This window comes from Barbatula barbatula (assembly GCF_947034865.1).
Source record: "Barbatula barbatula genome assembly, chromosome: 16".
In the NCBI taxonomy this organism is placed as follows: Eukaryota; Metazoa; Chordata; class Actinopteri; order Cypriniformes; family Nemacheilidae; genus Barbatula; species Barbatula barbatula.
This window is the reverse complement of record NC_136779.1, coordinates 1,395,749-1,410,680: the sequence shown is the minus strand read 5'-3', so window position 1 is coordinate 1,410,680 and position 14,932 is coordinate 1,395,749. Positions and strand designations below refer to the sequence as shown.

General features: G+C 35.4%; 1 protein-coding gene and 3 long non-coding RNA genes across 5 annotated transcripts; 1 reads left to right on the top strand and 3 right to left on the bottom strand.

The window, feature by feature from the left end:
• Positions 1-764: 764 nt before the first annotated feature.
• On the bottom strand, positions 765-4,351 carry LOC306905679 (uncharacterized protein). 2 transcript variants are annotated; one of them, XM_079476498.1, is made up of 6 exons: positions 4,272-4,351; positions 2,984-3,063; positions 2,223-2,498; positions 2,101-2,124; positions 1,915-1,974; positions 765-1,699 (listed from the first exon to the last, which is right to left on the bottom strand). In XM_079476498.1, the coding sequence occupies exons 2-6, from the start codon at positions 3,051-3,053 to the stop codon at positions 1,542-1,544; spliced, it is 588 nt and encodes a 195-aa protein (XP_079332624.1). In that variant the 5' UTR covers positions 3,054-3,063; positions 4,272-4,351; the 3' UTR covers positions 765-1,541. The 2 variants fall into 2 exon arrangements, with proteins under 2 accessions (XP_079332624.1, XP_079332623.1); XM_079476497.1 differs by lacking the exon at positions 4,272-4,351 and adding an exon at positions 3,476-3,606.
• A 64-nt stretch (positions 4,352-4,415) lies between these two features.
• Positions 4,416-7,671, bottom strand: LOC306905688. The gene is made up of 5 exons (XR_013787761.1): positions 7,525-7,671; positions 6,994-7,061; positions 6,375-6,653; positions 6,080-6,124; positions 4,416-5,710 (listed from the first exon to the last, which is right to left on the bottom strand). It is a non-coding gene; the product is annotated as an uncharacterized lncRNA (long non-coding RNA).
• Positions 7,672-8,915: 1,244 nt separating this feature from the next.
• LOC306905689 lies at positions 8,916-13,395 on the top strand. Its single transcript, XR_013787762.1, has 3 exons — positions 8,916-9,132; positions 9,309-9,874; positions 13,268-13,395. It is a non-coding gene; the product is annotated as an uncharacterized lncRNA (long non-coding RNA).
• LOC306905687 lies at positions 10,610-11,724 on the bottom strand. Its single transcript, XR_013787760.1, has 3 exons — positions 11,587-11,724; positions 10,938-11,038; positions 10,610-10,693 (listed from the first exon to the last, which is right to left on the bottom strand). It is a non-coding gene; the product is annotated as an uncharacterized lncRNA (long non-coding RNA).
• Positions 13,396-14,932: the final 1,537 nt, after the last annotated feature.

Below are 14,932 nucleotides of genomic sequence, written 5' to 3'. Positions count from 1 at the left end.
AGACAAACACACAAGATATTTCTGTAAATTTCATCTTGTACCAATATCAATGTATCCTACACAACTACAACATTTAGAAATTTAGACCATGTCAAACTAAAGTGAACCTCCAGAGTTTTGTGTTTTCAATGCATTGAACTAAACTAAGCATTTTCATCCTTCTTCTTCAAATGTATATTTCTGCAAGGCTCAATTCCACAGGTCACGCATGTTGACCCGATGCTTTTATCCGAAGTGACTTCAATTTCATTATACTATACATTTGTTCCCGATTATGTGCAATCCTCGGATCGAACCCATGACCTTAGCGTTGCTAGCGCCATGCACTAACCACTGAGCCACAGGAATGCTTCTAATCTAACAGGAAAGCTTTGTTCAAGGTAAAAGTGAAACTTTTATCAAGTTTCTTTTAAAACAAACTTTCCTCTCAACGGTTTTCAGGTAACAGGAATTACCAGCTCACCAGGAACATTTCAATTTCCTCTTTCTGTCTGGATTTGTATCAGGGAAGAGAGCTAACAATAACACCTAGCTAATGCTATAATTGTATTCAGTCAACTTTAATAAACAGAAGAAAAAAACACTATGATCTAATAAATTCGCAACAGATCACACATGGCATTCCCAGATGGACAGACACACACATAGTTGGAAGAGGTCAAGGACACCAGCAGAAAAACATCAGAACACAGAGGTTGTTTTTCATCCTATTTCACCTTGTGATAAGTGAATTTATAATACAGAACAACTAGACATTGTAAAAAGAGTGTCGAAAATATTGTTTATTATAATGCATTTAATCAATAACAATGAACATAATTTCATAACTTTGTGTAATAATCTTGATAATACAGTTACAAGCACGCACACACAGCAAACAATGCAAAGAATGAATAATTGAGACGGACATAGTTCCTTATCTGTGCACCTTATCATGTTTGTCAAAGAGTACATATGAAGAGTTTGGTTGAAAAAGTAAAAACCAAATATATTTGGTTTGGGCTTTATTGTCTTAGCTGTACTTTTATCATGGCTTGCGAAAAAATGCCAAAAAATGCAGTTTGATTGATATAAATTGGAATGCACAAGAAAGAAAACATGATTTTTAAAGGAAACAAACTCTTTATATTTATACAGTAGGTAAATATAAAATACTTTTAAATATTATATTTTTTCTTTCCATGTTAATGCTCAGAGAAAACCATAAGCATTTTAGTTTTCAAGATATACACTTATCAAACCAACGAATATTTCACAGAAATCAAAAAGTAGGCTAATAGATGACGGAGCCTAGTGCTTTCCAGTTTAACTTGTCATTAACTTTTATCTCTTTGTAATGTTATGTGTGACCAGCACATCTGAGGGAGTTGGTACAGCTATAAAACTGCCTTAAATTGGCGGTGAATGTCAAAACATGAGCTGACATGACTTACTGATCACATCATCTTTACAGTATAACTTTTAAAACTCTTGATACGACACGAGCTTCACTTGAAGGAAGAAACTAAAAGATTCTGCCGTATACTCTTGTGCTTTAGCTGTTACGCTGGAAGCGTCTCTTCATGTTCACTCGCTACACTTCCCCTCTGGAATGTAGAAGTGGCCGTGGTGTTGCGTTTCTTTTTGAGAATGAATCCCATGACGACGATGACAAAACAGCTTAGGACAGAAATGATAACAGCTAGCGCTGATCTATCCCCTAGAAAACAGCAGTAGAAACGTCTTTATCAAAATGATGATGACATTGTTTAAATAACCTCCGGATGTTGGACTGGACATGCAAACACAATCACTTCCTAATAGAACAAGCTACCGTATCAATCCCTTCATATCAGGTCAAGTGAAATATCACTATTCAGACTATTTAAAAATATGTATTTCCCAATGAGAATGATCGTTGATCAAAGTGAATACCTGCTTGGACAGGAGCTTTCTCTTCAGGTTCAGGTTCAGCTTCGATTCTATTTGTACCACCTACAGAATTGAATAAACACAAAATATGCAACAACCAATGTTTATATACGGCAATGTCATATTTAGCATCGGTCAGAGTATATTAATATTTTCTAAGGGATCAATAAATATTGAATGAGTGAATACCTCTGTCAACTTCTTCAACAGCGTCTGTAAATACATTATAAATTCACTGTTAATAGATTCACGATGCACAACTGGAAACATTATTTTCATAATAATCAACGTTGCATGCCGTTAAACTGTACCTGTTATGTTCACAAAGAATTCTCTTGTTTTTGCTCCGCATGTGCTTTGCGTAAAGAACTTAATTTTTGTTGTTGTGACTTCATTTGCAGTGTAAGGACACGAGAAGCTGCTCAGCTGTATGCAGGGATCACTTCTAAATGCTTCTTTATAGATTTCCGTGTCTTTATTCATAAACTTGTACATCATCATGCAGCACCTGTCGCTCAGATACGACACTCTGCAGGCGATAGTTAATTCTTTTCCCACATGTCCAGTCACATCTTCACATGAGATATCTGCAATAAAACAGAGCGATTTCATATACTGTAAGCAGAAACTAAACAAAAGTGATTTTCATGTTAGAAACATGCATTCAACCCTTGAAGTATAACTGCTTTACGAATTCTGTTTTCATTTAGATATAAATTCACCACGTACAGTACTATGCTAACGTTGTTGTGATGCATGCAAGCAATTAAAAGCAGCATCACTGAATTCTGTATCTCTTTATTCGTGATCCATTACCCCATCATCTCATCCCCACACTCGCACACAAGCAGACTTTATCTGCAGTCAATGTTATGACATTCACTCAAAGCGTTACACAGTAACACAATTTATATTGAATCCGTTCACATAAAACCACAGACAGGAAATCTGCCCGCCAGACGAATTTCAACTCCAAGAAATATGTGTTTTCATACAGACACACAGTTTAACAAGCAGTCTTTGTTCAGAACCTCCACATTGCATGTTTAACCTTGACATTGTATGAAATTACCGTCATCTTCACAGACAGCTGTGAGGGTCCAAACCAGAAGAAGCATTAGAGAAACATTAACAGCACCCATGATCCAACTCCTGTATTGAAGAATCGAAGAACATCATTCATCAATATAAAAAAGTGACAAAAACAGGAATCTTAAGAATCATGCATTTAATCAAAGTTTGTTCTTTCAAAGCAATTTTCGAGACACTTGCAGATATTTGTTTAACTCTTTTTTTAAGTGACATTCAGTGACACTGAGCGCACAAACACGGCAAAGAGTTTCTGTGTCCAGCTGGAAAAGCGCGTCGTCGAATGACACATTTAAACTTGTACAAAGTAATATCGTTTTTTCTCGATCACACAGAAAGGTTAAACATTTATTAAGATAAAGCGACAAAAATGAGAGCAAATTCATATAAGGACTGGTGGTTGTATTACAGCTTAATGACAAAAGAGCATATACACTACCGAGCAAAACTCTTAAAACCAAGTTTATCCACTTACTGTCTGTCTTCACCCTGCTGAGATTCACGATCGCAAACGCGCACCAGCGTTTAAACATTTAACTTTCACTTTCAACACGACTCGAGAGTTAAAAAACATGTTGTGCGCATTTCTCCAAAATAAAGAGAGAGAGAGAGAGAGAGAGAGAGAGAGAGAGAGAGAGAGAGAGAGAGAGAGAGAGAGAGAGATCAACTCAACACTGCCCCACAGCTGCAGAACACAAGTGCAGACTTCATTAAACTTTAGTCTGTATTTCCCTATAGAGAATCTTGTAACTTTGTTTGAGAGAACTTTGTATATCATATATGAGCATCTATTTCACATATTTTGAGAGGATACGCGTGTCGCGTTTGACACCTGAATTGTAAGTAGTGCGCAAGTGCGTGTTTAGTTTGGAAACTGCTCATCCTGCTGTAAGAGTGAAACAAGACAAGATGTCAAAAGCACCAGCTGTGGATGTTTGTTTGCATTAGAAAGAGCCGTTATGTGGATCGTCGACCAGAGGACTTGTATCTCTTTATTCGTGATCCATTACCCCATCATCTCATCCCCACACTCGCACACACGAACAGACTTTATCTGTAGTCAATGTTATGACAAACACCCAAAGCGTTACACAGTAACACAATTTATATTGAATCCATTCACATAAAACCACAGACAGGAAAACCGCCAGACGAATTTCCACTCCAAGAAATATGTGTTTTCATACAGACACACAGTTTAACAAGCAGTCTTTGTTCATAACCTCCACATTGCATGTTTAACGTCCACACTGTATGTCTGTTTAAATTACCGTCATCTTCACAGACAGCTGTGAGGGTCCAAACCAGAAGAAGCATTAGAGAAACATTAACAGCACCCATGATCCAACTCCTGCATTGAAGAATCGAAGAACATCATTCATCAATATAAAAAAAGTGACAAAAACAGGAATCTTAAGAATCATGCATTTAATCAAAGTTTGTTCTTTCAAAGCAATTTTCGAGACACTTGCAGATATTTGTTTAACTCTTTTTTTAAGTGACATTCAGTGACACTGAGCGCACAAACACGGCATAATGAGTTTCTGTGTCCAGCTGGAAAAGCGTCGTCGAATGACACATTTAAACTTGTACAAAGTAATATAGTTTTTTCTCGATCACACAGAAAGGTTAAACATGTATTAAGTTAAAGCGATTCCAATCATATAAGCAAAGCTCAATCTCTATAAAGAAAAAATGAGAGGGTGTTTGTTGCATTGACCATTAAAAGCCTGAGCTGCCTGCCAGTGTTTTTCATATGTGTGGGCTAACGTCAACATTTTCAGCAAAAATGAGTTTATAGACAACGTTATTTAAAATAAATACGTTTTATTCCATAACCATTTAAATACACGCAGAAAATTAAAAACACCTTTCTTTAGTCTTGAAATAATCTTCCACATATTCTGGTAACAGCAAATTGTCAAAAGTATACGAGTGACACAAATGCAACTACAGGATTAATGCTGTGAGCTTCCAAAAAAGCAAAACTTGTCTTCTATTCTAAACTAATGTCTTAAAAAAGGATGCATTCATCCAGTCTGCAATATGTACTGTATTCAAAAATAACATTCAGACATGGATAGTGTTTCATGAAAATGTATTCATTGTGTTGCTATTAAAATCACAACTGATCAATCATTTATTTTTAGGTCATGGAAAGATTACTTAAAAGTATACAAAAAGTTAAAAAACACACGATGATATGATCATATTTCACACAGAAAATGCGTTTCTGTGCATCTCAACATCATAGATAGGCCAACAGTTGATGCTGAAATAATTTCTTACTCACTTTTTATTAATATTCTTATTTCTAATTTAAATCTAAATATGCATCTTAGCATAAACATTCAAGCACAGTTCTCATGCAACAGATTGTAGCTCTTTTATGGAACCATTATTTGATAGATAAAACAGATACGAAGTGTTTAATGTTTTTGGACATTTCGAAGGGGCTCAAAGAAGATCTGGTGTGGCAGACCCGGCCCTAAAAAGAACTTGAACTTGAAACATGAATATTGTTGTGATGCTGATGTACACTGTTTTATATCTAAACCTTCACTTTCATTGCTGTCGCACACATCCATTTTATAATTCCTCTGAAACGCACAAGTGTTAGAAGTTGCACTTCCTCTTCAGAATGAATCCGTGATAGAGATGATCAAACAGCTTATGACAGAAAGGATGATGACAAGTGCTGATTTGCCGTCTTCAAGAAAATGAAAGGAATAAATAGGCACATTTATACACAAATACAAACAATATATCTGCACCTCTTTACAATACACTGCACATGTGCGAAGTCACATAGTCCTATGACTAAAATGAATCCAGTGAGTTTACCTGAAAACAGCACGCTAAATAAAAATGAATCAGTGTCATTGTCTTTAGATGCACACCACTAGTAATGATTTTTGAGAGGCTTGTTTGGAAAAACTCCTTAAATGTCCTTTTTACCAAATGGACGACACATCTGGTCTCTATTTGACCTTGTGAACTACTAACTAGTATTGACTTTCCAATAACTTATGTAGTGAATAAACAATGAAGAATAATAATGACTTGAATAAGTTAATACCTGTTTGGACAGAAGTTTCATTCGTAGGGTCTCGATTTCGTCCTGCTGACATCAGATTTTAAAAGCATTGTTAATAAACACAAAAGGTAAAATTGTACTGTCACAATGTTCATTATCGGGTTAATTGAATGTTAAGCATTTTTATATTTAAAAGAGTATTTGTTGTAATGACAGCAGCACTTATGCTGACTACAGAGTCTCTGTAAATAGATTTTAAAAGCACTGTTAATAGATTATTGATGGATGTACAATTCTGAATATTTATTCAACAAAGTGTCACAAAGTTAAACTGTACCTGCTATGTTCACAGAGAAAACTGCTGATTTTGAATCACGTGTGGTTTGTATAAAGAAGTTGAGTTTTGGTATCATGGATTCATTTCCAGTGTAAGGACATGAGATGCTGGTCAATCGTATACAGGAATCCCCCGTGAAGTCCTTTTTACAGATTGTTGAGTCTTTATTCATAAACTTGTACATCTTCATGCAGCATATGTTGCTCTCATAAGAGACTCTGCAGGTGAGATTTAATTCTTCTCCCACATGTCCAGTCACATCGTCACAGGTTATGGAAACTGCAAAAACAATTGACATTTTTACATTTTATACTTCTGAAGTATACAGATAGTATTCAATAGTTTATTTAATATTAAATGTTATGTTAATTCTGTATTTATTTGTTTATAATCCACCACTCCATCATCTCATCTGCACACACAACACTGACTCCAGATCAGCTGCTAATGTTTACTGGTACTATCTCCCCATCACACACACTTGTGTCTGTATGAGCGCATGACAACATCTGAGCTGTAAAACTTTCCTTTGCTATATGACAGAAGTGTTTGACACTATATCAGCAAATTGACCATGTTCATAAACTTCATCTGTTAAATCTGAATAAAGAGAAATGACCTTTAGCAGCTGTGCAGACACAAACCAGCAGGAGGACCAGAACACCAACAGCATCCATGATTCAGAACCTAATGAAATAATATTAGTTATAAAGTTATAAATCTACCCAAACTTTATTTATACGATGTAGATACATTTATTTTATTTAAGTTCAAAACTTTTTTATAATCTGAAGATGCTTTTTTCGCCAAAAAGAATCTTTTGTGAAACAGAAAGATGTTAAAGGTTCATTATGGAACCAAAAGGTTCTTCTATGGCATCAGAGAACCTTTTGAAGCATCTTTTTTTAAAGAGTATCTAATAAATAACCAGATCCCAGCGAAACTAGTACAGAAGTCTATTGTTTGATGTTATCTCAATGTTATAAATTGAAAGGTTACCGGATTAACACTTCAGTAACAGCAAATTAATAAAATCAAAACTCAATCTGTATCCTTAGAATAAAACAATAAGATCATCATTAAAATACAGATAATTTTCTTACAGTCTATACATACAGAAACTATTACAAAACAGAAGTAGGCTACTTACAGTTCTGTGTGTCTTTACCCTGCTAAGATTCACGGCGATTTTCCAGCAGGACACACAAAACACTTTCACTCTCTTTCCTTTCTTCTTTCTGAGTTCAGATCCTGACTCAATACTGCCCCATAGCTGCAGATTCCTCATAATAAGACACTTTGGATAAAATGGTCTATTAAATGAACATATCTAAATCTCAGGATCATCTGTACACCTTTCACATGGTCAGACGGAACGCCCCATTCAGTGGCAACAGATTCACAAACAGTATGTTAATTTAATAAATATATGATTTCCAAAAGAGCATACACAATATGAATGACACTGGGGAGTGTACAACTGCTTCGACAAATGCATTAACTCACCTATTGCACTGCAACTATAATAGTATGTCGATAACTTATGCACACTTAAGTCACTTGCGCTATTGTTTAGTCTAAATTATTATCTGTTCATAGCCATCTGTACATTAATGTTCATAGTATATAGCCATCTGTATATACTGTTCATAGTAGGCTACATACTGTCATATTTTCATAGAACGTACCTACTGTAAAATATTTTCATAGTCCATGCCCACTGTATAATATTTTCCTCATATTGTATTCTGTATTTAATCACTGTATATCCTGCATTTGCTTATTGCACTTCTGGTTAGACCTACATTCCGATACACTGTACTTGTATATGTGAAACGACAATAAAGTTGAATCTAATCTAGCGGCATCCAGTGGTGAACTTTAAAACAGCACCCCGGGATTACAGTGTTGGTTCTAGCAGTAATAGCTTTTGTTACTTTATCCTTTCATTTACATTATTATATAATGTACACAATAGGCTTCTAGTAGTAAATCAACCGTGGAAGCGTAATTCCTTCTGCAAATCAATTAAAATATATATATATAAAATTTACTTGAGACTTCTCATTTCACAATTTTGATTGTGTCTTGCATAACAAACTAGGTTATAATAATTTATATTTGTCAATATTTTACAGTATTCAGAGAACTACGCATCTGCGTAGGACCGTACCCCCTATTTTTCTGTGGTGTGTCAAAACAATATTTGACAACTGTTTAGTGTTTAAGGATAGAAATGTTGAACATCCGGCAGTATTCACTGATACAAATGACAAAATGCTGATTTAGATTTAGATACAATCTTTGCAAATAGTTAAATGATTTTAATAATAAATTCCACAACCTTTGTAAAAATGTTGTTCACAATACACTTGAAATGCAAGGTTTATGTGTTGTTGTTTTTACAACATTCCTACATCCCAACCACAGCCATAACTAATAGAATAATGTGTTTGGTTTAAAGTGTGCATGCAAAAATCAAACATTGACAATAGTCGATTGTATTGGGGGTTCAGAGGGACCCCTGAATACATTTCAGGCCCCTGACAGTATTACCAAATCTGCTTTAAGGAGTGCAGTGACGTACATCCGGATCGGCAAATACTTTCATATTTGCACAAACAGTAACACAGAAGTCGGGTGTGGCGGTTTGATTTCCAAGTCGTCCAGTTCGTGTTCTTTTCACAACAAATAACAACTGTCTACATATAAATGATCAAAAACATCTTCACAGGAAGTCACAGGACATACACAAACAGTAAGTTCTTAATAATTTGCGTGATAACTTATGATCGAAGCATAACCGCTATACAGTATCATACCGTGATGATTTGGCTAAGCGCAACATTTTGCCTCTGGATATTGTTTGTCAGTCTGACATATCAGTTCTTGTCTTGCTGATGCAAAGTGTTAACAAGTCTATTTTTTCGACAGATGTCAAGTTGGCAAAACATCGACAAGGAAGCAAACGACGCGTGGTGGGAGCAGGCATACAAGTTGTTTCTCACGAGTGATCCAAAAGGGACGATTTTGGGCCATTCTGAGTTTTATATGCTTAATGATAACTGGAATGATTATGGATTTAACTGTCAAACGCATGTTCCTGCAGCTGGCACATTCAACAATGTTTCTAAAAGAGCGATTTTGGTGGTGATTTCAAGAAAAAGAAGAATGAAATACACTGACTGGAAGATCTTAAACAGCCCTGATCTACAGGATGAACAGGATCTCAATGAAACTGACAAGAAATTAATAAACTGTGTTATTGATCTGATTTATAAAGAGGACGGCAGCCCTAGACCATATATTAAGTTGAACAATTCTGATCATGTGAGTCAGAACACAATGTAATTTGCGTTAGTTGGCTTATTTGGGACAGTCTTATGGGTTTCATGTTTAATAAAAGAATATGATGAGGTTTTGTTTGTAAAATCAAGCTTTTTTGATGTTGATCTGAAATGATATACAGCATTTGATGTATGTCCAATAATCTTGACCCAGCAAGCAATTTTTGGTTTAAAAGACGTCTATTAGCCGTCTAAACATAGCCCAGACGTCTAGGCTAAAACAAGGCTAAATTTGGGCTGTCAGTGAAAAGTTAATAGACGTCTAATCATTACCGAAGAATAGCCTAGTCATCAAATAGACCGCTATTAAACGAATACACGTAGACGTCTAAAAGACGGTGAATTTGGGTCTCTAAGCTAAAACAAGGCTAAATTTGGGCTGTCAGTGAAAAGTTAATAGACGTCTAATCATTACCGAAGAATAGCCTAGTCATCAAATAGACCGCTGTTAAACGAATACACGTAGACGTCTAATAGACGGTGAATTTGGGTCTCTAAGTTACAACAAAGCTGAATTTTGGCTGTCAGGGAAAATTTTATACGTCTAACCATAATCATCAAATAGACAGATTATGAATGCCTACATAATAGATAACCACACAATACCCAAAATATTTTTTGTTAACTAAATTTAACATGTTCTTCTCATAAATAGCAATTAATACAAACAAATTAAATATAAAGCTTTTATTAATAAAACCAACAATTGTAAAAAAGACAAAATGGAAAATTTAAGAAATAATATATTTGTTACAACAAAATCAAATGAATTAAGATTTGAACTTCTTTAGAATTTTTTTAAATAAAGGACAACCAATAATAATACAAATAACAAGAAAATCTAACAATAGTAAACTGATTCATTATTTTTTTCTATACCCACCCCCCCCCCCAACTCTCCCTGGTGCTTGCTTAAAATGGCATTCCTCAAGTCAAATTCAGTTGCTGTTGGGAAGTTGGTCATCACGGCATCTGCAAAGAAAAAAAAAATAAGCATGATAAAAGGCTTTTTGGACATCATCGTGTTTTAGTTTATACATTTATTGTAACGGATTTGATAATAGGGCTCGGTAATATAGCGCTGACATATATACTGATTTGGAAAATGTTTATATCAACACAGACTGATGTCATAAAGAAAATACATTAAATCATTAAAATGATAGTATACATCACCTTTAAGCCAAACGACAGACATGCAAACACAAGCACATACCTGCAATGACCGAGAACAGAGTGGTCTTCTCAAAAGCTGCCTTCTGCAGCGTACCACCCACCTTCATATTAAAATTGGACATGAGGCTGTTTTGCAAAACCCTAAAACAAAAAAAGATAGAATAGAAATATATGCTTCAGTGTACAAGTGTGCACCGACCTTAAATGTTAATGACCATTGAGCTGCAAGTTTTCCATCATTAACCCTATAAAACTCTTTATTCAAGCTGATTGCTGGCCCACACTGAGAAATAGTTTTTCCCCCTGTAGGTCCCCTCACAATCGGTGTCTGCCTCAATACTGTCTGCCAAAATTTAACTCTGTGGTAGTAACTAAAAAGTAGTCAAGTAAACATTTAAACCTCAACTGTACATCAACAGCACTATTCTAATACACACAGATACTTTTTGTAATCGCTAATTTTATATTGACAATTTAAATTTGAATTTTTTTAACACTGTAATATGCAATTATTTTTGAAGTTTCAAACTCTGTTATGGTACTTCGTAACAAAAAGGTCTATTCTATTAGATCTATCTCTGTATGCAACAAGCCATTGCACTGTCACACATTCAATATTACAGATTAAATTATTTTTGGACTTTATGAAAGGTGAAAGCTTTAGTGAGGGCATGTTGTTGTTGTTTTACCATTGCTGCCCGGGTCTCCATACTCTCCAGCTGCCTTTCCAAGCATTGGAAATCCTCCATAGTTGCCAATGCAGACAGTTGGACACCAGTGTCTGTTTCCACCCTTTGGCCAACTCTTTTTAATTCTTCTTTTATTTCAACAAGAAGCGTTAGCACCTTTCTTTGAAACACTAAATGCAACAAAGGCAGTGTTACTTTCAAATATTAAAAAAAAAGTACCACAACACTCAAATACTTCCATAACAAAAACTTAGCATGACAATATGAGCATGTATGTATTCATGCATGAATGAATGCATGTGTGTATATACATATATATATTTGTTATGCATATTTATTGCTGTGCTTTGTTCACTGGATAATTATCAATAAAACTTTTAGTGCATTTAAATCAAAGAACGTGGATCACATCACTCCAGTTCTGAGGTATTCATACTGAATTGACTTCCACAGTAGATATAAAATAATTTAGACTACGTATCTTGGTGATTGCCATCGGGATATGAAGCGATTTCCAACCAACATAACACAAAGTGCTTTTAAACCAAATCCCTTGCTTTGAGATAACCACTAAATGGCATACTCTAGCCCTGCTATCTGCTAAAATTTCACGGTCCCTACAAAATATGAAATGTAGAATGGAAACATGACAAAGAGATAACACAGTTACTTACAAGAAAATTGAACGTATTCCTTTTGCCCGTCTGTTGATCGCGTTGATTAGCTTCTACACCTGTGGCTTCTGCTCACGTGTTGGTTATTAAAAAAATGGCGTCGGCGGTATTGTTTATCGCGAGATCTGGCCGAATTCTCTACCAACTTCCAAGTCTCGCGTTGGCAGTGGCCATGTCTCAGTACTAGGGCAAATTGCCACCTACAGGTTGGGATATGTAATTGCATGTTTATTTAACAAAGTAAAAAATTCTAATCGGGAAATGTAATGTGTGACAGTACAAATAATGCAAATTAAAACTTGGCCAAAATTACTTGGTTGTTATGATGTCATGCATCCCACACGCTGTACATGTAAACAATTTTAGACTAGCTGGTTCAATATTGGGCTATAGCCAAGTCGTTCAAATTAGACCACAGATTGCCTTCGTTTAGCCCATACACAGCCTGTCCAATTCAGGGATAAATCGTGGCTACAGATGTCACGAAATAACACTTATTGTTTAGATATTATTGATAATGCTAACATGACGGGAAACATTTCGCCCAAGGGCTAAAAGCAGACTACACGTAGCCCGTCCAATTTAGTGCTAAAACGTGGCTACATATAGACCATGTCAAGAAACACTTGTATTTGTGTAGATGTTGAGACGGCGAACATGAAGGGATATGAACCATGCACTTCCTGGTAATCAGCTGCCTGGACAAAACCTATAGTGCCTCAGTTTGGACTATGTGTGGGCTACAAATAGCTGCTCTGACGACGAGCAAAATAGCGTATACGCTCAGGCTATTGAACATGTCAAAGAAATTAAACCAAATACCTTATAAACACTGTTCATTTTGCTTACATGATGTAATATCATATATCTCACAAGTTATTTAGCCAAAAACGACTTTAAACAAAATTCTAGGTTCTTTGGGCTAGAAGTGGGTTACACATAACCGGACTACATCTGGTCTATAGTTAACCGAGACGTTGAAATGACGGCTATTGCTTGCTGGGGAGTGTCTGATGAATATGTCTGCGACAAATATACACTCAAAAAGGTGAATGTATTTTATTAGGAAGAGGAATACTGTTATAGAAAAGTTATAAAGAGTATGAATAAAACATTTCTCCAGCCTTCACCAGTCTTTATTTGTGGTTTCATATTAGGAAGAAGGGTGCTCATGTGTATTAATGCTTCAGTTACTGGTACAATCCTGAATGTTTTGTTTCAGATCAATGGTTCTGAGCTTTTTTTAATCTACCAAAAACAGGTGATTTCAGTAAACAAGGCTTCATTTGTCATAACTCCTTTGAAATTTAAATTCATGCATCTGAATAATGCAAATGTACTCAAATTGTCTCCCTGCCAACCAGCGTCTATGGATTTTACCTGTTCTCAGTCATTTCACTGAGCCATGCATCAAACAAACAAAAAAGGCTAGAAAAGTTGTAAAAGAACAAATATTTTGCAGGCAGTTCGTATTTAAGGGTATTGGATGATTCATTAATTCCATTTCATATATCATACCTGCATTAAATAATTTGCAATGTATTTGTTTTTATGCATATTTTGCCTGGGTGTTGGGTGAAATTACACTATTTGTTCAGCAGGTGTCACCAGACTGTGGTGATAAGGTGCCATGGAAGGTAAACATTTATGTATTAACAAATATTGACGTATCTTCAACATACTTAACATAAACTTTACAAACAGGTTTACATGCACTGTATAGAAATAATGAGAGCAGAGAGAATTTTTTGCACATTGGCATTCACTACACAATGATAACAATAAATAATTACATCTTAACAATTACAATATTTTAAGAAAGCAGGCGTTTTATAGCTCCAATTAATATTAATAATATATTTTATCTAAAGAAACCCCAATATTTCTGGTCTAACAGCAAAGTTCAACCAACTGCACTGCATTAAACGGTACTGCACATAGTTATATCTCAGCCAGGTGCTGCCAACCTTATATATAATGTCTTTACTAGAGCTAGTAAATTAAATATTTATTTCATTTCTGAAAGTACAGAACACCTTGAAATTTTAAAGACCCGACAAAGGTTTTCCTGATACATTTTCGTCTAATGTATGAGACCTGACAGGTCTTGTTAACCTCCCTCAAACTCATCATCTATCCTTTCTGCTTTCATTTCCCTGCTATGCACAAACAAATTCTGATGTCCATCCACAGGGTCTTGGCAAAATACGATACAAAATACGATGATCAATATTATTTACCAATGTACTTTATTTCGTAATGTTTTCGAGGCCTACCTCAGTCGCGTGTCGTCACCCTTGCGCACCTGCAACGGCAACCAGGTCCATGAATTGACATTATGCTGTATTAATGCATTAATACATAAATCAGTGTAATGTAATATCATCACATGCAACATCCATGAACATTATAATAACAAAATAAAGTGAAAATCTTTTAAACTGCAGCTACAGTTGTTACGGTGTGTGGACAGAACCCAAGCGCAGGCAGCGGTTTGAGAAACAAGAAAACTTTATTAAAACAAAGACCCTCGATGGGGAAAACGTTAACTAAAACAAGACAAGAATGTAAACCAAAACCTCCCACAAGGGGAACAAAACAACAGGGTAATAAGAATAAGAAATAAACTAGAAGTCCACAAACTAGAGTCCAGGAAACAGGGTAATCCAATA

Bases quoted from the DNA above. Each gene is read 5' to 3' on its own strand.
- LOC306905679 (XM_079476498.1), bottom strand. From the start codon at position 3,053: ATGGGTGCTGTTAATGTTTCTCTAATGCTTCTTCTGGTTTGGACCCTC. The intron at 2,499-2,983 runs GTAATTTCATAC...GTTTTATTGCAG, and splicing joins AGCTGTCTGTGAAGATGACG to ATATCTCATGTGAAGATGTG. The intron at 2,125-2,222 runs GTACAGTTTAAC...ATGTATTTACAG, and splicing joins ATTCTTTGTGAACATAACAG to ACGCTGTTGAAGAAGTTGAC.